At 35.9% G+C, this 21,335-nt stretch overlaps 1 protein-coding gene across 8 annotated transcripts in view; it reads left to right on the plus strand.

The window, feature by feature from the left end:
* Window positions 1-21,335, plus strand: part of trdn (triadin) — a 69,648-nt gene that overhangs the window by 10,353 nt on the left and 37,960 nt on the right. For 6 of the 8 annotated variants that reach the window (XM_053675685.1, XM_053675687.1, XM_053675689.1 and 3 more), the window contains exons 2-5: window positions 656-868; window positions 3,162-3,200; window positions 10,429-10,482; window positions 14,768-14,899. In XM_053675685.1, coding sequence (XP_053531660.1) covers window positions 656-868; window positions 3,162-3,200; window positions 10,429-10,482; window positions 14,768-14,899 — 438 coding nt within the window. The remainder of the gene's footprint in view (window positions 1-655; window positions 869-3,161; window positions 3,201-10,428; window positions 10,483-14,767; window positions 14,900-21,335) is intronic. The other 2 variants (XM_053675688.1, XM_053675692.1) reach the window with 2 other exon arrangements.

Genomic DNA, 21,335 nt, shown 5'->3' on the forward strand with positions numbered 1-21,335 from the left:
CTTTTGACAGAAACAGCCACATCAATATGTCTTCTCTACTGATATAAAAGCAGCATTTATTCTTTTCACTAGTCTTGGAAATATTTTACTAATAAGTTGACTGATACATTAGTGTTGTCCTATTCATTAGACATTGTTTCTGTATTCTGTCAATCCAAGACAGTAGACGAAGACAAAGAACAAACATCCTGTCCCAAAGTATGTATAATAACAATGGCCTTTTTTAAATTATTACTTGTCATACAATATGAGATCCCAATAAAATTGTGTCTGAATTTTATAATAGACTGCAATAACATGTACAACGTGTCCGATTATACGTAAAAGAACTTCAATCAATTGACCTGTGATTAAAGAAAATGGTTACGTCCTGCTTACGTCATCAATCAGTGCGGTCCCAGCTTGTGCAGAAAATGGGCTCGCATAAACAAACATTCTTTATACATTTAAGGAAATATGGATATTTTTCTGCCTAGTAACATGTTTTGTTTACATTTCTCCATTACCACTACAGTATTTATAGCTGTCCTGAGAGTTTCTGCTCATACTCATTCTCATCCTCATCTTCATATTTGTCCTCCTATTGGTGGAATTTAGATGAGCCTTGCAGCAGTAAACCTGGCTTAACTCTTAAGACCTGTGTGTTTTTCTGTAGCACGGACCTCTACCACCACCACCACTGTCCTTGAGAGCAAAGGAGGTGAGTCGAGTGCTCCAGCTACACGAGTGTCCAAACGCACCATGATGGATGATCTGTACACCACCTTCAGCTCCCCCGTGGCCTGGGTACTGGTCCTGGCCCTCATCATTACCTGGTCTGCAGTTGCCATCATTGTTTTTGACCTTGTGGACACTAAGAGCCTGGAAGGTAGGTGCAAATCTTCTTTTCTTCTCGACTATATTGGTCCTAACGTAAGCCTCACCGTTCTGTCCCTTCTGTGCAAATTCATACAAATTCAAACAATTCAATTTTGTACAAGTTACCACCCAGCTCACAATGGATGTCCAAGTAACCATAGTTGGATAACATTTCATGGAAACTTTAGAAAGATCCTAATGCAGGGTTGTCACTTGGAGAACCAAACAGAGTACATGGAAAAATACTGTAACAGACTCTGTAACTGACTCTAGTTTTCTAAACATGAACCTGCTTGGCTTCTGGAGCATAGGATTTTATGTAACTCGACATTTACAAATTTTCACTGAGTACTCTTGCCCTTAAAATGTTATTTGTTTTGTCCTTGGAGAGAACGTTTTAAAGTTCCATGTAGAACCCAACAACAAAAAGTTTCGCTTTCAGGAAACTTTCCAAGGAGAATCTTTTCAGAAAAGTAGAAATGTTACCACTTGAGTGTGCTGTTCAATCAGAACCCCTTTATGTAATATTTGGTGCAGTTCTCCAAATCACGCTGGTCAGTCTTCTTGGGATACAAAAGTGGTTCTCAAAGCCACTTCTGAAAGAAAAACACTCAGGTTCTACATAGAACATGTAGAGAGCAGTGCTCACCAGCCCTGTTCCTGGAGATCTACCTTCCTGAAGACTTTAGCACCGATCATAATCGTGCCCACCTGGCCATCTAATCACTGGCTTAGTAAGTTCTTGATCAACTAAAATTAGTGTGTTCGATTTTGGTTGGAGATGAAACCTGCAGGAAGGTAGATCTCAATGGTTGGTGACCATTGTTCTAGAGGGACAACCAAACAACCATTAGTGTTTTAGATGTAAACTTTGAGTGTAGCAGTTAATAAAATATGAGCAACTTTGGTTTCTGGGGTTCCTCAGGCTCTGCATATTGGAGGGAAAACAAACATTAGTCATGTTGCATGCAGATTCAACAAGATCCACCATCTTGTTCTGGTAACTTTATTAATAATACATAGGTTTGGAAATGATGTTAAAATTATGTCATTGGGGGGGCATTCATCAATTTTGCCACTGTGTTATGTGTTGAAAACTCTATAAAAAATGGAAGATATTCTTGGAACATTCTGAGGACGTCAGAAATTATATTCCTAGTACAAAATAATGTTGTAACTCTTAAGGGCATCACTTTGTTAGCTGGAAAATGGTTACCTCGAGCTATATCATAGCTTTCCCAATAACTTCATTTAAATGGAAATACAATTACACCAGTTGGTTAGAATTTGTATGAATTTTGCACAAGATCGGGTTCTACAACCAGAACATAACTACGGACGGTGTTGGCATGATTTTTTAAGCGGTTATCTATCAAAGCAGTGCTTGCTCTGAGGAGACTGTTTTGGATTGGCCGCTGGAGCTGGTGATAAATACACCAATCGGAAGAATGTAAATAGCAGGCATTAGCATCATTACATTCCTGCTTAGGGCAAATCTGCTTATGGAGTACCGGTAATGTGAGGCTTGGATAAGAATTCTGTGAGAGTAGAGAATGTGATAAAGCCTGATAGTTGTTTGCTTGCTATGAGTTTATCTAGAATGCCACCACACATGGGCCTTGGGAGTCAGGAGAAAGCTTTATTGGTCCTGATAGCACTGACAGTGATAAAGACAGAGTGTTGCACTAGCCTGCAACTATCAGCGGTGGCCATGTTCACTTTTAGTCGACAGTAATCAGAGATCAGGGCATGTCCTGTCTAAACTCAACTCTTTTGACAAAGTACTCCATTGAATCATCACCTGATTACCTGAGTTGTATTAGACAAACTAATGTTACATTCATGATTGATGGATATCATCTATGGACATTATGGACAGTTGGTCATTAGTTTATATCCATGATTTCCGGTCATTGATGTCTGGTGATGACAATTTTGAGCCATTTCAAAATGGCTGAAGGTAGATTTTGTGGAAATTGTCATTGCTTAGATTGATTTTGTTCTCATATTTCATTCATGTGTCATCCCATTTCTTTTTTCTTTAAAAAAAAAAAAAGCTCTGTTATTTTGAACATTACATTACAATGCATTTTTAAAATAAATTTCAGTAGTGGCGACCTTTTTATATTCAGACCCATTGATCTAGTTGGGACTAACCCACAATTCATTAAGTCCCAGTGGCCCAAATGGTGCTACAGGGACACACCCAAAGAATCACTTTCACTCATTCATTTCTAATAAGTTTCCTCCTTTTTCCACCCTGTCCATCCCCATGTGTCATCCTGTTGCCATCCAATAAAAAGCCCATACATTATACTGTGATGACCCCTGTTTGCCACCTGGTAAAGACTCTCTGCCTGCAGTGAAGTGATATTTGCCTGAGTGTGTATACAGTATGTGTATGTGTGTGTGCTATATCTGACTTACTCTCTGTCTGCATAATTCTATTTCTGTGTGTATTTGACTTTTGTGTGTGTGTGTGTGTGTGTGTGCGTGTGTGTGTGTGTGTGTGTGTGTGTGTGTGTGCGTGTGCACGCATGCAGACCGAGAGCAACTGTCACCATCATTTCACGCTGTGGTGGAGTTGAAGATGCACATTAACTGATAGCGGCCTCACCTTTCATTAAAGACACTCTCTCTGCTCTTCCTTTCTACTGTAATAATTCTTATTCATCGTGACACCATGCCTTTGAGCAGTGCATCACGATCACGATCTCCAAATCTTACACTGTTTATTATGGTTTTCAATAATTAACAAGCTACAAGCTCATATGCCACTGACTGGGTGAAAAATGGGTTCTCAGAGCTCGGCACTGGAGAATGCTATTCAAAACAAACATACACTCTTTCAACGAACACATATAATGTAAACCACTTAATATTCTACATGCAGTCATTTTATTGTAAAACATACCTGCTGTTCAAATCATCTTTCCTTTCGATCGGTCCTGTTTTTAGAGCTCCTGCATGATGGCATGATGTGCAACACAGCGGGTAATGACATAGTACTTGCATTTTTCAGTGCAATAAATAAAAGGCATAGTGTCACACGAATGCCTCACCACTCATCTTTCCTCTCCTGTTCCACGACAACACCGAACAACATTCTTATCTTTCAAGCATATTCTCAAGTCAAACTTTTCAATAGTTTACTGCTTACATGTTTGCAATATTCATTACTGACACATTCATACCCATACATGCTAGTAGTTAGAGTTGAGGTACTCTCTCCGGACTCGAGTCTGATTATGAAGAAACTCGGACTTCTCACGTACTCGGGTAAATTTGTACTCGAACTTGACACGGACTCGGACATTTTGGACTCTGTAATTTTTCCCGATTACACTTCACCCCAGACTACACTGAAGTGTACCCCTGCTTCATAGGGGTCAAAAACGTTTCCAACAGTGACTTTTCGATTGCCAATGGTGGGTTAAATGATTGTAAAAGACATATTGAGGTGAGTTTAACAGGTGTCATTTGTCTATTAGCATAGCTAATGTTATTTAAAGTAGCTGGCTAGCTGCTAAGGAGCTAATCTGGTGATGTCCTATGTGATGAGGCCAAACTTAATGTAATAGAATAAAACATGACTAAATGAGTTGAATATCATGTAATAGTACTTAGCATTTCACTATTATCATTGTAGTTAAAGGAACTAAAGGAAACTGAATCACTCATGAATGCCTCATTTAATCCCAGTGATAGACAGTCAACTCTTTCAGTTGTTTCTCTTGTATAAATTTTATTCAAATATATTAATTATTAAATATATTTTTATGGTTAAAAAGACCTTTTGATTTTAAATGCAAGATCGCACACAAAGTTAATAACCTGAACACTTAACTAAAGCAAGGCAACTTAATGAAGCTAACCAAGCTTAAACAAGGTACTCAATCAAACAAAAAAAGGAAAGGTTCTGCGTAATGTTAGTAAATCACAACTTATTTATATTTAAGCCAAAAGCTACAGTTAAGAACTTTGGTGTCACGCTTGACACTAGCCTATTAATTGTTTCGCACAGTAGTAAATTAGCTAAAAAGTTTGAGAAATGAAAAATGCTAAATGTTGCCAAGAAACTAGGGAAACAGTTATATATCTTGTAGAATATATTGAGCACATACAATTCATGTTCTAAGGAAAAACTCAAGAACAACAATGTTTTTCAAAGGCAAATATACCAAATCCATTAAATTCTTTTCCAAATGATGACATCATTCAAGCCAGCATGGATTTTACCATCAGTGTGCCAAATGCTGCTTTAAATCCTTCGAAACCCCATGTCCATCCGTTCAAAACTTCAATTACAATATCGTATTGTCCATCCACACATGACCTACAGTCGATGCAGTTCTAATATTAATAATTATACTTCAAAGCGCTGCAGATTATAGTTTGAGTGTTGCTGATCAGCGTTTATTATTTGACCCTTCATTCAGTGTCTTGAGAAAGAAAAAGAAACTTGCATTGCTGAATGTTAATGCAGTCTTGTATGTTGCAGATACTCTAGTTCTTGTTAGGAGCAGGGAGACATAATTTTACCCCTCAGTGCACTAGCGAGCAGTGATAGAAAATCCTAAGTGGTCACCTCAGGAGAAACACACTTATGAGCTGTAACACACCAAACCAGTAGGAGAATGATACACTTTGATCCATCTAACGGAGGCTTTGCTTTTCCAGGCGCTTTACTCCGTGGCTGGAGATGATCCGTCAAGTATGTTATAAGTACATATAACAGGATGGGACTCATAAACATACAGCGTAAAGCATAAACAAGACAATCAAAAAATATATATTGATAGGTTAACATGAAGAAGCAAGAGTTAGAGTTCTGCATATTTTTTTAATAACTCAAAATGAATTTACAATTAAATTGCACAAAAGCTATAGTTATCATTTTATGATTTTATTATGTTATTCTATTATTAGTAGCAAAATCTTGAAAATATTTAAGAAACATATTTTTAAAAAAAACATCTGCATGTCACTGAGAAAATAGGAAAGCATGTTGTCAGTGTTCATAGGGCTATATAACATCTACTGTAACTAAACCCTTTATGCCAATTAACATTAACCTGAATAAACATATATCTGTCTGTATAGAGCTAAGAAAATAACTACAAATCATTATGAAGCCATTTGGTAACACTTTATAAATTGGTGTTCATAAGGCTATATAACATAAACCCTTCATGACAACTGACAAAAACATATATAAACATGTCTGTTTGTGTAGGGCTACAACAATGACTTTAAATCCTTATGAAGCACCTATGAATGGTCTCTGTGGGGCTACATAACACCTACACTTATGTTATCCTAAATCCAAGTTAGTTGACCTAGCTGTTATATTAACTTGACATCAAAACTGTGAACAGTAGTCTTTATTAGAGTGGAATACCTGCTGCAATAAACCTTTATAAATGTTTATAGGTGTATATCAGTTGTCATGAAAGGGTTATATAAGTATCATGTAGCTTTATGAACACCACCTACTGTATAACTAGCACATCATTTTATAACCTCTAGTTTGAGCTATAGAACAATGTTACTGGCTGGTACGCATAGTTTTGGTTTAATTTCCAAAATTTCATCATTTAGATTTAAGGCTATATCTGGAATAATTAAAAACAAAACAAACAAACAAACAAACAAACAAACAAACAAACAAAAAAAACGCTGTACCATTATGGATATTAGCACCTCATGATAGTTGCACTATATCCCAACATCTAAACAACTCCACAAAGTTGAGGACTGCGACAACGTGGACAAACTTCTTTTATTTGCTTCTTTTAAGACTCAGTTGAAAGGTGTTTTTGTTCTCCTGTGGTTTTACTGTGGTCCGGCGCTCGTGCCTGAGAGCATCTCAGCGCTCCCTCTAGGAGTGAAATTTTCATGTCTGCTGCCATTCTTGTCCAGTGTCCTATAACAATTTATAACATTGAATTCTCAGTGTGATTGGTAAGAAGGGTTGATGCATTTTCTTTAATGGCGGCTCTGACATTAGTGCAGGCGGCAAAGACAAATCCCAGGTTTATTTTAATGCTCTTTTTCTATTACGTTTACGTATTTTTTTTTCTAGTGTAGTAACATTAACAGCAAGGACTTCTATGATGGATGCTTCACATAATTCAAGACTAATAATAATTTTTTTAAAAAAGTGCTGTAGGTCTATTTAACAATTAAAAACCTATCATCGTTGATACTGTGAAGATTTCTGTAAAGACATCTTTACTTAACATTTATGGAAGGAGTCTCCAGTGTTAGCGATTTGTAACTGTCAATACGTTTTCCAATTTCAAGAATTCAAGTCGTTTTCCATAAAATAAAGCACAAAAAACTTCGCAAATTGCATTGCAAATTTCGAAAAAAGCCACAAAAAGTCAAGCATTTTTAGCCACAACAATCACAAAAAAACTTCGGATAAAAGTTCTACCGTGGTGTTCATTAATGAATAGAAACAATATTATCCTTGGCAAATTGCTATAGTGTAAACGGATTAAAACACTTGACATGCTATTATATGGCGGTAAAATGATCTCGGCTTCACATCACATCACACTACCCTGCCGTTGATTATTTTCCTATAACAGCATGCCATGTTATGTTTTATTCCATCCCTACAATTCAACAATCACTACTCTAGAACAGTATAAGTCCATTTGTCTTCATAATCAGAATGAAAAATCGTGCTTTTCAGGAGTTCAGTCAAGAATGTGCCATTTCCATATCACATAACAAAAGGGATTTTTATACCTCATTACAGCAGTACATTTCAAGGGCAAACAAGTTCTTAAAACCTCGTCTCTAAATGAAAAGTAGATTTAATTTGATGAAAGTTAGATAATCTAAGTGACAAACTGAAGTGAAATCGCAGCATGTATGTGTTAGACTGTGTAAACTGGCACGGAACATCCTGCTAATGAAATGCATTTCATTTCTCAGTGACATTTGAATAAAGGGCACATTAGCAGAAATAGCAAGGAAAGAAGCATTTCAGAATGTTACATGATACAAATAATAATAATAAAAAAAAGCTATTTACATGCCATCTGAGACTAAGCGCGATGGCCGAATAGGTGTAGAATTAAGGCTGTCATGATGGAGTTACAATTTAATAATAACCTAAATTCTTCTCAAATGTAAACTTCAGCAAAAAAATAAATAAATGAAAAGCTGAAGCAAAAGTAGTGCCTTATTATGCATGTGCTGCCAGGTGACACAGTTTAAGAGCAGCTTATCCTCAGTCAAATGAATTCCCTCATTACACATCCCCAGAATACGCAGTCTCCGGTCTCATTCCGTATGCAGTGTGAAGAGTTCACGCAACCATCAGCTCTCCAACTCTCTGTCTTATCCTCCTCTCGCTCCAGATTGACATCTGTTGTTTACCGGAGCGTTAGCAGACGAGGCCATAACACGACTCGGCTCAGACAGGGAGAAATGAGTGACACCGGGGTGCAACAGCTCTGGGAGCAATAATGGGTTTTCATAAAGTAGGTTAAGAAGTTAATCAAACAAATGTCAGTGAGTTCATGAGCGCCACATTAGCATTTCTGCTCAGAGAAAATTTTCACCACGATGCGCTGAATTCTGTTTTGGGGTGTGCGTTTTTAGAAGTGAAACACCAATTGTGCTCCAAAGATACGAGAACACTAACAAAAAGGTTTTTTTTTAAAAAAAGAAAAGAAAAAGAAAACAGACGGAAAGCATGGTGGAGGGTGGTGGAGTTATTATAATTAATTGTCTATTTTAACATACTGTAGGTTGTAGAATGAAAAGGAAACCAGTGAGAGGTGGAATCATCCTATTTAATTGTCTGTTGAAAACATAACGCAACCCAGTGAGCATAAAACATCATACAGACCAGTACACAGACTAAATTAGCATCCGGTTCCATGATAAAGTTTTAGTTTTCCTAATGTCTCTAAAGGTACATGTTAATTTAAAGTACATTAATTAATCATGTAATAGACTATTTGAAGAAGAAAAAAAAAACTTTAAAAATAAACTGACCATGATGTGTCAAGAAGCTGTATAATTTATGACCTGTGCATAATTATGAAGCAACTATAATATTTATTAATGAAATAAAAGCATCGAGTGTTTCAAGTCAAATTAGTAGACTATGATAAATTCCTCATTACTGTCTAACAATGCTGCAATCTACTAACTTGGAACTCGAAGTATGGAAGGAAAAACATGGATGCCAGAGCAAGGTCAAATTTGTATGCCTAGACTCTGAATTTGAGAAACATATTAATAAGATCTACATGAATTATTTCTGGGCTATTAATTAAGAGAAATGGCATGTAATGTAAAGTAGGTGGGCTGTCTTTTTCGTCTTTGCATGTGAAAATGATGTAAAATTATGGATACATTATGTTATAATGGTCTTACGGTGATATATTTGGGCTAAATTCGAGTTACATTTAGGCAAAATTGCTATGAATCTAAATTTACAAAGAGATAAAATGCAACAACAACAACAACAAAAAAAAACCCCTACATATGCAGCAAAATCCAGTTATGCAATAGGAACTCCGTTTACCGTTGACCCTGTGACAACAGGGTCGTTTATGAGTGCGTCTCAATCAGCTCCCTAGTTCAGTACTCAGGGCACTGAACAGAGAGTCGGCCATTTTAAATGCAGTCCCAATCGCAAAATCCTTCCAGTGCACTGGAACCTTTGTTCCCGTAAAAAAATCCCACAATGCACCACAACAACCAGGGAGCATCAACGCTCATTAAATTACCTTACTGGAAATGACGTCATATATTCTGAAGCCTTTCAGTTCGAAAAAAAAAAAAAAATGGCAGATGAGCTCTCAGCCAACTTCGTCTAGAAATGTAAATAGCTTGTTATCGTTATCGACATAGTTATACTTAGAATATCACTCAATCACTTGAAGCAACCAATTGATGACTTTAAGTGTTATATTTTTTAATAACTATTCATAAATATTACAGTTGCTTTATGACCATGCACAGGCCACCATCAATTATCATTATCATGTAAGCTTGTGCAGCAAATGGCACAAATTCAGAAACTTCTGATCATAGATTAACAAGGAATCATTTCTAGCACGTTAATAATTTTTTATGAGGCAATATGATAGCTTATAACGAATTATTACGAATTCACAAAGAATTATAAACACATCTTCTATGAATACTGGCTTCATAGAAAGTATTCCAGATGATCACAATCATTAAAAACCTTAAAAACTCGTTAAACATCTGTAGTTTTAAATTGATATGAGCTTTTGCTAATGTGAGTTAAAAATCCATTAATGTAGTTGCATACATTAGTTTGTTCCCCAATATAATAAACTCACTCATGCTCAAACACCACACTTTTGCATTTGCCTCCATGCCTCTCTTTCGCATGCTCCCTTTGCTGTGTCCACTGCATTTATCAGTGCATCTCTTACGTGCATGTGATTTGCGTTCACCACATTAGTGCTGTTACACGCCTGCCCTGTTTCACTCTGCATGCTCTCTACAGCTGTGTGTCAGTGTACGTGCTGCTGTGCCACTCCTCTGCTTTGTGTCTCGTCTGAACAGGACCTCAGGCGGCGCGTGCCAGGAAAGCCTTCAAGGAGGCAGGCGGCCTTAGAGGCAAGCCATCTTACGCATTTACGCTTTAAACTCTACTTTAGTAATGAACTAACCGAGTAGAACTGTAAACATATAGCAGTTATATTTACTGAGTCATAACTAACTAATTGAATCAATTATTTTTACCAACTAATATCTTAATTTAATAAATAGTCTTGGGGCATGTCATACTACGTTTAATGAGTTTAATTTGTATTTTATCCACACTAACAGACTGTTAACAGATTTTGATCAGAGATTGCAGGAACTGGACTGAACTAAACAAAGTACCGACATACCCTGAGGCCCTGATTTAGTAATTTAGTAATTTGTGTTTGCAGTGGGAGAAGATAGCGCACAGAGAAAGACAGCGTCTTGTGGATCATTTATGGAGAACGGATTTCATTGAATTTGCGTAAATTTTAAGATAAATCTGAAGGCAACGTGTAAATTATGTTTGTTCTTGATAACTGTGATGAGTTTAGAACTCTTAGAGACTCCTGAACAAGGGAGAAATGAATCTATGACTAGCCGCACGTCCAAAATGACACAGATTTAAAGCTCTGAGATGCTTCACAAACTTTACAAAACACAATATACTGCAAATGCAACAGGGTATAGTGAATGAAAACCTTTCCGGATGTCTAACATATCTAATATGAATAATATTCAGTCGTCATTTTTAGGAACGTTCTGATCGTTCTGATACGAGGCATAATTTTGATAAACCTTCTCATTATTAAAACCTAGTGAATGAAAGGACTTTGTCTTTATTACTAGGAAGAAGACGACGGCAAATTGAATACGTTTAATACTCTCCAGACGTGTTAACTTGCACATTCCCAAAGTATATTATTTTTATTGGTTGATATACTGTAAATGAATCTATCTGCATTGACTTTTCGTTTGTAGGAGAAAAAAAAAAATCAGTTCAAGTTGCACATATATTAAGGTCAGCACGCCAAACCGAACAACAATTTTGCTCACTTAAACGACACAATTGTCTGTCGACACTGTGAGTAAACAGTCTTCCGTTATTTTTGTGTGTGTGTTGTGTCCTTCAGAGTGTGTGTTGCAGTCCTTCAGTAAATCAGGGCCCCAGCTGCCAGTTTATTAGCTTAACCTATGTTGTACCGACAGTTTGCCAGCCCGGCTGTAACCTGTCTTTCAATTGAATCAGACCACCAAAGGATCACCACTGAGCAATTATTATTTAGACACTGGATCATTCTCAGCACAGCACTTACACTAATATGGTTTTGTGTGTAGCAGTGAAATGAGTGTAACACCTGAATCACTGCTGTACAAAGAATGAACCAGCACCTAAATAATATCTGGTGGTCACTTTCCACTGACGGATGGGGTAGATAATACTATATGCATATCAACAGATCAGTGCCTGGTGAAATAGCCATGACCAGAATGTATGGTATAGGCTGTAATGAATGCATATATAAATATAAATATAAATCAATTAAAATTGTTCACATTAAATCAACACATAAAACAGTACTTCATTATTAGAGTGGAAAGCTTTGCACCAGCACATACTTATTTTTTAAGGAGAATGAGAGGACATACTGTAGCAACATATCAATAGATTAGTACCTGGTGAAATGCCATAAAGAGAACGTACGGTTCACCGCTACATGTGGTACAACATATCAGTCCATACAGGATTTGCAGAGTGTTTTTTTGTGACTGTTGTGGCCAAAAATGCTTTTTGTGTTTTTTTGTGCGTTGTTTTGTGTGGAAAACTACTTGAATTGGCTAAATTGCAGTTGCATGAAATTGTTTTGCACGGCCTTTCGCAAAGGTGTTTGTTGGTAAATGAGACCTTTTTAGCCGTACTCATGTTCGACACATGTGACTCGAAGATGGTTTTGGCTGAACGTGCGTTGTGATGACATCACATGAAACATCTTGGCCCAAATCTGCGGAAAATCTGCGGTAATTTTGAAAAATTGCAATCTCTTCCGAATATTGTGGAGTTTGCTCATTTTTGGGTTCATTTTCACGATCGCAAAATCGCAAAATCCTGGAGGTAATGACGTGCGTATAATGCACTACTTTTTAAAGTTACGCTGCTTTTTGTCACCCACACCGATGATCGTGTAAATATAAACAATTCACAGCATTGACGTTTTCTCCTTCATTTAGTCTTAACCAATTCCCACCCACTAGCCACCGCTCTCCTGTCATACACCAGTTAGGCTAATGCATGTTCCACTGAGACACGTGAATCCAACCAGTCCATCTTTTCGAGCTGCTGGTTATGTGGCATCACATGGCAGCATAATACACTCTGAGCATATCGCTATCCTCTATCTTCCGTGTACATGAACTCACAGATGCCCTCATTTGGCTAATGAGGTTAGAGAGAGAGTATGCCATCACATTTTTACTCTGTTGGACTCCAGGCCTGGTCAGGATCTGACCTTGCGATCTCTGGACGCTTTTCTGTTCACTTTTGGCTTTAATACTGGAATAACCATTCCAATAAGACGCATCCCATCTCTAATGGAAATGATCACTAACAAGATGTAAAGGGAGTTTGGATTGTGTTGCATACTTTGTGATCTCTGCATGAAGACTTTTTTTGTCACTTGGTTGTGTATTTTCTCATCACAATTGGACGTGTGTTTTCATATCTCTTTAACTGTACACGGCAGACAGACAAGTCTTTAATCAATAATCATCTGAGGAGACTGACATGACCATGGATGGACAAAGAAAAAGGAGGAAACCAAAAGCACACTACATTCAACAACCATTATATATTATATATGATTAAAACATTGTCATGTCCTTGTTTCTCTTTCTCTAGCCTCTTGTTTTTCAGTATGGTTTTGTTGATTTGTTAATTAGATGTTGATCTTGTTATTCATTGGTGTATGAACAGAGAGTATGAATAGAGAGGATATATAAGCACATTATAAAATTGTTGGAACGGTTTCTATTTTGTTTGTTTGTTGCTGAGAGCCATTGTAAGTGTCGATACTCGTTGAGAAAACTGATGTATGAATTATGTTACCTTTTGTGCAGTAGGATCCAAAAGATGGAGTCCATTAACATGTCGCATCAGTTTATATATATATATATATATATATATATATATATATATATATATATATATATATATATATACACACACACACACACTTTTGCTTCTTTATAAGTTTATTTAATTTGAGGATTTCTCAAACAGCTCAACTATGAGAATCTATTTGCACCTGGGTTAAGAAAAGTATTAGTCATAAAGTACAGCAAATTTCACTCTTGAGCACTAGTTACATTTGACTAGCCAGGCCCGAATATCATTAAACTTCATCCCTTTCAGCTTTGTTTATTATATATAATACAGCAAATAAATAAATAAATAAATAAATAAATAAATAAATAAATAAATAATCCAAAGTACAATTTTGAAGTCAGAAACTTGTTTTTTACACTTATTCCAAATGCACACAGGCAGCAAAGCTAAGTAATGTATTTAGAAATAAAATGAAGTAAAGTAGCTATGTTCACTTGCAAGCTAGCTAGGACTAGACAGACTACTATTTTGTGCAATGCGATAGTAAAGTTTACTAGCAGGTTAGGTAATGTGTAATTATAGTCCAATTTGCTAGCAAACTAAATACACTAGACTATTCTAATCCAGCAGCTTCAATCAGCAGCAAAATAGCTAACCTTAGATTATTATGTGTCATACAGTAAGTAAATTCACTAGCAGACTAGCTACATTGGATTAAGTGTCATTCAGTAGCTACTGTAAATTCAGTAGGAAGCTAGCTAACAAGATAACTGTTCAGAACGGTTATCATGGTCAGATATTAGATTATTATGTATAATCCACTAGTAACCTAGCTAACAATAGATTAGAACAATATGATCAGACAAACTACTATACAGTGTAGAACAGAGTTACTAACAACCTGTTTAATCTTAAGCTAATTATTATAGTGTGTTATTATAGCCACATTTTATTATGTGCAATCCAGTAGCTAAAATCAGTAGCAAGCTAGCTAGCATTAAGATAACTTGTGTTATAATTGTGATAATCTAAACTGGCAGACATGTTTGTTTGCTACTTGCTACCTAGGTAATCTATGGTATTACTAACAACTAAACTGTGTACAAATATATATATTTTTATTTTCGCCCAGGTACAAATGGGATCTTTCTTCAAAGTATGCGCATTATTAATGATGGACTCTGTAGACAAGGGGACTTTTGGAGCTTACTGTACATGTAGTACGTGTATTTGAAGCATCTCTGATGTCAGCCTGTTACACGATGCACTCAGGAGGTATTCAGCACATGAGCAGAGAACCTATGAAGGCAGTGCATGGAGCCATGGATGAATCCAACAGCTGGATGAATGCGATCTTGACCTTTATGACTAATTTGGTAACACCGGAGGAGGAGGAAGAAGAAGGTATATTTCATATAGAACTGCACTCCATTCCCAATAACAGAGTTAACACACTGACACAAGCATAACGCCTAAAACCACTGGTAGAGGTTTGATTTGATGAGACTTGGCTTATAATAAGTTTTACTATGAATCGGTTCCATTGGTGGTCACTGTGTTTTACTGCTGGGGGGAAATGTCACATGTCTAGAGAAATGACATTCACACAGAGATTAGGAAACTCTGCTATCATATCCAAACAGCAGGCCCAGAAGAACACACTCGGGGAGGAACCATCAGATAGCCAACATGCTGAAATCAGATCAGACTTCACCTTCTGTGCAGCCTCTGGCTAAATCTGGCTCTGGTTTAACGGGCTGGCAGAGGTCACATGACAAACCCATTTAAAGTAATAGCTTGAGTTGAAATGAAAATGAAACAACTTTTCCTTTATCTTAAATGTAGTGGATCACTCAAGACAAGTGTCTTTAGTTTTGCACTTAAGCTATGAGCCTAATGCTACTATAAAATAAGGGAACATTAAAGCTACAACAGAATGCCTAATTCATCACAAGCAACATTTATTTTTAGCTGTTTTAGATTGTTAACGGTCACAGCATTACCACATGGACACGTGACACACCGCAGTAAAGGCCTGACACTGTGGTTGTATGAGAGAAGAGGTGATGAAATTATTGATGAAATTTTTAATAAGCAATGGGATACTGTTTTTGCAGCTTTTCCCATCAGAGAGGACATTTGAGACAGAAGGATGAGGCTCTGTACCTGCAAGTGTGAAACCTTATGCTGTGTACAACGTTTGTTATGATTATGAGTCTGCAAAATGAAAAAATAAAACGGAAAAAAAAGAGAGCTACGCATTTCTCTCAGTTGCTTTCATAATGTCTCTTTCTACTTGCACTCTACTGCAAAATACACATTAAACACTATGCAAATGACCAATGCGAGGTTAAAACCAGAGAGGACACCTTTAGCTCAACACCATTTAGCTCTACAGCACTTCAGAGGACAACTACACTGACAATGAGAAGGTCACATATGCAGTTATGACACCATTAATGATCAATCTAAGTATGCCCATCTGATCTAGAGTTTAAATCTGAGTCTATTACCAGTTTTTATCAAATTTCTCTAATTATATTCCTAAAAAATAGATCTTTTTTCACTAATATAGCCATTTTATTTCACACTGTAACTATGAAAATTATGGGGCAAATGTAAGTCCCATATAAATCAAAAGCAATAAGAATTAATAATAACATAAAATACATACATGACTCTCCATCCTAATGGATAATATCATAGATACTAAAAGTGCAACATAAAGCCTAAGGTTTGTTCTTATTGACTGCAGTAAGAAATAATAAGTAATGCACAGATGGCCATCCCTACTAATATATAACTTTTACATAGATTATAGATATTCAATATCTCCAAAGTCTAATTTTCAGTCCAATGGTTTGTTCTAATACAATCTAGTTGTGCAAATATTGGGACAATATACTGTACAAGACCCTTATACATCCACAGTCCACTGATTTGTTGTGTTAGTGTTAATGATAATTACATAAAATGCGTATATGGATATCCGTACTAATGGCCAAATCTTTCTAAGTGACTGGACACAGTAAAAATAAAATTATGAAATGCGTAATGAGATTATACATTAGTGTCTAATATGTACTGTATAAACAGTAGATTCAATATACTTTGCTGTATGTCCAAAGTCCAAATGGGTTGTTCTAACTAGCTGTGAAAATATTGGGGCAAAGTATGAGCCCCTTTTAAGACCAAAGTTTGGAACAAAGTCACCTTGTGTGAAAAGTAGAATTAGAAACTCTGAAATGTATGTAAATATTTCATAGTATTTGGTATGTCCCCCTTTTTGTCCTTAATGAGAGTGTGCACTCGAGCTGGCATGGACTACACAGGTTTGTGCAATACATTACGATCCATTTTAAATCAAATCCAAGAGAAAAGCTTCTTTTGTTTTCCAATTTTAAATGAAAAAAAAAAAAAGTCCCAGATTTTCAATGTGGTCAGTCTTTTGGACCCCATTGTATTAATAACATTAATATTAATAATAACATAAAATGCATACAGAGACATCCATATCTACTAATATCTCCTGTTAAAAATTCAATATAAGGCTTAAACTGACTCTGTCACTGTCTGTAATCTAAGGGAGATTATTCAGTAAGAATAATAATATGAAGTACATAATACTATATACATATACAGTACATTTACCAATATATAATTTCAAACATCAAAAGTCTTACTTTATCAAATAAGAATGCAATTTTCTGCTAATATATTGTAAATTTCAAACAAAATTTCATTTTTTTTTTCATAAAAATAAGTCACATATTTCACACTGTAACTCATAAAATTGGGGGGAAATAAAAGTCCCACATACATCTAAAGTCCAAAACATATAATATACTATGCTGTGACTGTGAGCCTTAATAATAATAATAATAACATGACATGCATAGACAGATACCCGTCTAAAAATATACTGTATTAAAATGGTATAATATAAGGCCTATGTGACTGGAAGTAATAATAATGAGAATGTAAAATAAATAATGACTATACGGCAAATAGTTTCAATATACACCCAAAGGCCAATATATGTTCAATGGCTAATTGGCTCAAATCAATCAATATCAAAATCAAATCAAAGTCCATTTTAATAGAAGTCCAGTATAAGCACTTAGCTTGGTTCTAAGTAGCTGGAAGCATTGAAAAGCATTAAATGAATAGATGGTCAGCATTTACTAATAGTATATAGATTGCAGACATTCAATATAAATCCAAAGTCCAATATAAATCCAGTGGTAATTTCTAATTGTCTAATGAATATATTTGGGCAATATACAGTATGAGTCCCTCTTAGCTTAAAGTCTAATCTAAGTCAAAATGTTGGTTCTAATTTACTGAGCAACAAAGATACTAGCATGCAACATGTAGATGTTCATCTACAATATAAGATAAGATAAGATAAGATAAGATAAGATAAGATAAGATAATGCTTTATTAATCCCCAGATGGAGAAATTAGGGATTTTAATGTTTGTAATATCATATATTATATCATATATCATATATTACTGTATGTAATATCATACATTTACTGAAAGTCCAATGTAAGTTGTCCTAACTGAATAAAAGCAGTAACCATAATAACAAAAATGCATAGAAGGCTGTGATTTCGTTATAGTGTTAAGGCCAGTATAACACTAACAGTTTGATTTAACCGACTGATCAACTGTAGCTGTGAAAAATGCACTATATGGCCAAATGTTTGTGGATACCTGACAATCACACCCATATGTGCTTGTTGAACATCCTGTTCCAAATTTAGTCTCTATTTGTTGTTATAATTAACCTCCACTCTTCTGGGAAGGATTTCCACTAGATTTTAGAACATGGTTATGGGGATTGTTGCCATTTCAGCCACAAGAGCATTAGTGACGCCATGCACTGATGTCAGGTGAGGAGGCCTGGGGCTCAGTTACCATTCCATTTCATCCCAAAGGTGTTCAGTGGTTCTTCCACACCAAGCTTGGCAAACTATGTCTTCATGGACCTCACTTTGTGCACAGGGGCATTGTCATGCTGGAACATGTTTAGTTCCAGAGCTCTTAGTTCCAGTGAAGGGAATTCTTAATACTACAGCATACAAAGACACTCAAGACTCAATTGTGTGCTCAACCTTGTGGCACCAGTTTGAGGAAGACCATATATGGGAGTAATGGTCAGGTGTCTAGTAATGTCCACATACTTTTCGTCATATAGTGTAGTATAAACCAATATTATAGACCACTGATTTTCATCCACAGTGATTGAGCCAATATTTTTTGCAAATATTTTCAGCATCTGTGACAAACACAAATTGATAATATACAATATAAGTGTGACAAATAAAAGAAAAAAACAAAACTAAATTAAAGCCGCTCACTATGACAGCTTCAAAGCTCCTTGTTGTGGATTCTACTAGTTTCTGGACCTGTACTGGAGTGATGAACACCGTTCTTCCAAAAGAGACATTTTTGATCACGGTGGTGGAGAGCACTAGAAACACACAACACTCCGAAATCTCCCACAGGTGTTCAATTAGATTGAGATCTGGTGAGTGTGAAAGCCAAGGTATATCATTTATATGGTTTTCAAGGGGTCATCCTGGAAAAGACCACTCCAGGCAGGATTGAAGTGATTCATCATAGCATAAATATGTTCAGTCAGAAGAACTTTGTATTGATTAGCACTGACTGTCCTCAAAGGGGATTAGTAATGCCAAACCATGCCAGCAAAATTAAATAAATAGAAAACTTCCTGAAATTTCCAACAACAGACCACATTAGGTCTAAGCTCACATTATTTTAGGATTTAGCACAAGGGAACAATAATAAATATAACAACAAAATGGTGATGATGGTGGGACCCCCTAAAACCAACCCTGCCACACAAAGATCCCCCCCCCGCTAACAACCCCACTGCACCACCACCACACCAGCAAACCCCTACTTAGAAACCTCCACCCAATCACCCCCTCCCACTAATATCACCCAACCCCAGAAACACCCCACTCCTCCACCCTACTACCACCCACCCAGCTCCAATAAACCCTCCAATGCCTGGACACCTCTTTGAGAAATACTGATGTAAAGTATACAACATCAAACCAAAAAAGAAATACATAAATAAAATCTGACCAGGGTATTGAAATAGATTTCAATTACGTATTCATTTCTTCAAACAGCTTCAAAGAAATCCACCTATTTAAAACACAGTAGGGATCACAGTAGTGGGCTCAGACTCTCTGGACTGTCAGAAGTGCTCTGTCAGTGCCTACAGCACCAGCTCCACTGCCCTGCTTAATTTGGAAAGCTAATGGTCAGCGCTGGTCTTTTTTAGCATTCATAAACACACACACACACACACACACAACACACAGTATTTCCGTACAACCCCAATTCATGAAATAAAACTTGTATTTTTTAATCCTATATTAGTGTGTTGTGTATACATACATCATACTTCCTTGAGCCTTCCTGACCTTGATTTGAAATATAAAGTGTCTAGTTTCTAGGTCTGGCAATATATCAACTCTTTTAGTGGAGCATTGTAAGCATGTGGGGTCTGGGAAGTGTGTTAGATGTAGAGAAGAGAAATAAACTAGGTTTTAATCTCAGACTTTACTGCAAGGACTGCAATGTTTGGCATAGATTTCAAATATACTGTATTTATGAAACATTGCAATAATTGTAGGCAAACAACAACAACAACAACAACAACAACAATAATAATAATAATAATAATAATTATTATTATTATTATAAAGGTTTATTTAGACTGTACCATTAGCATACTGAAATGAACAGCAGTCCGTAGCTTGAGCTCTCTATACAGTATGTAAATGAACAATGTGCCTACATTTGAAAGAATTTCTTAGATTAATCAGAATTACTGTATGTGATTATTGTCTTATTGTGTTATTCGGTTACACTTTACTTAAGGGTGGTGTTTATGTACTACATGAAACCTACATAAGCCCATTCTGACAGAAACCTACTAAAATATTTAGAAAGACTTATTTCTGTAGGTTTCTACAGAGAAAAAATTCACATGGTGGTTATTTTTTAATAAGGTTTGTCAATGAATAAATATATTAAGGGCCTGAGTTAAGTTTCTCAATTTCAATAAAAGAAAAAATACTTAACTTTCGTGACATAGTATGACATTCACACAAACTATTATGTTATGCAATTTGTGCCCATGACTTTGGTATTTAGTGGCAACAGCATAATTGACTATTAATTTCTGAGGATGCTGTATTAAAATATAACCACTATATTACCTCAAAACTTCAATATAATAGTTATGATGAATAATTTCTCATTTGTTTCAAGTTTACATAACACCTGAGTCAAGTGACATACGGTTATAACATAAAGAACATGACAATTGACTTTATATCCCAGTGTACGCCAAGTGTGCCACATAATAGTGATAAAGTCAAATATAAATAAGTCTGTCTTTGCAGTACCATGAGAAGTTTTTTTTTTTTTTTTTAGTTTTTTTTTTATTAAACCTCTTAAAGAGTAAAATTAAGCTCATTTTAATTAAGGGCCAGAGATGATGAGCCTTTACTCATCAAAGTTGCATAAGATTAAATCATAAAAACATGTGTATGGAAATTCCACCAACAGTTTCATAATTCATCCTAATTTCCTTAGAATCTTAGAACTCACGTCTGTGTATGTGTAAATTTGAACGTAATGTTTTCAAACCTGAAAAATGATTCATTTGCAGTAAAAAATAAATAAATAAATAAATCTAATCTACTGTAATATCAATTTCCTTAATAATTATAGCAAATAGAAAGTAGAGTAGTATAAGCAGCAGCGATAAAAATAACAAGTTTAGTCGAT

This window comes from Ictalurus punctatus, chromosome 25, assembly GCF_001660625.3.
Source record: "Ictalurus punctatus breed USDA103 chromosome 25, Coco_2.0, whole genome shotgun sequence".
NCBI classification, from domain to species: Eukaryota; Metazoa; Chordata; class Actinopteri; order Siluriformes; family Ictaluridae; genus Ictalurus; species Ictalurus punctatus.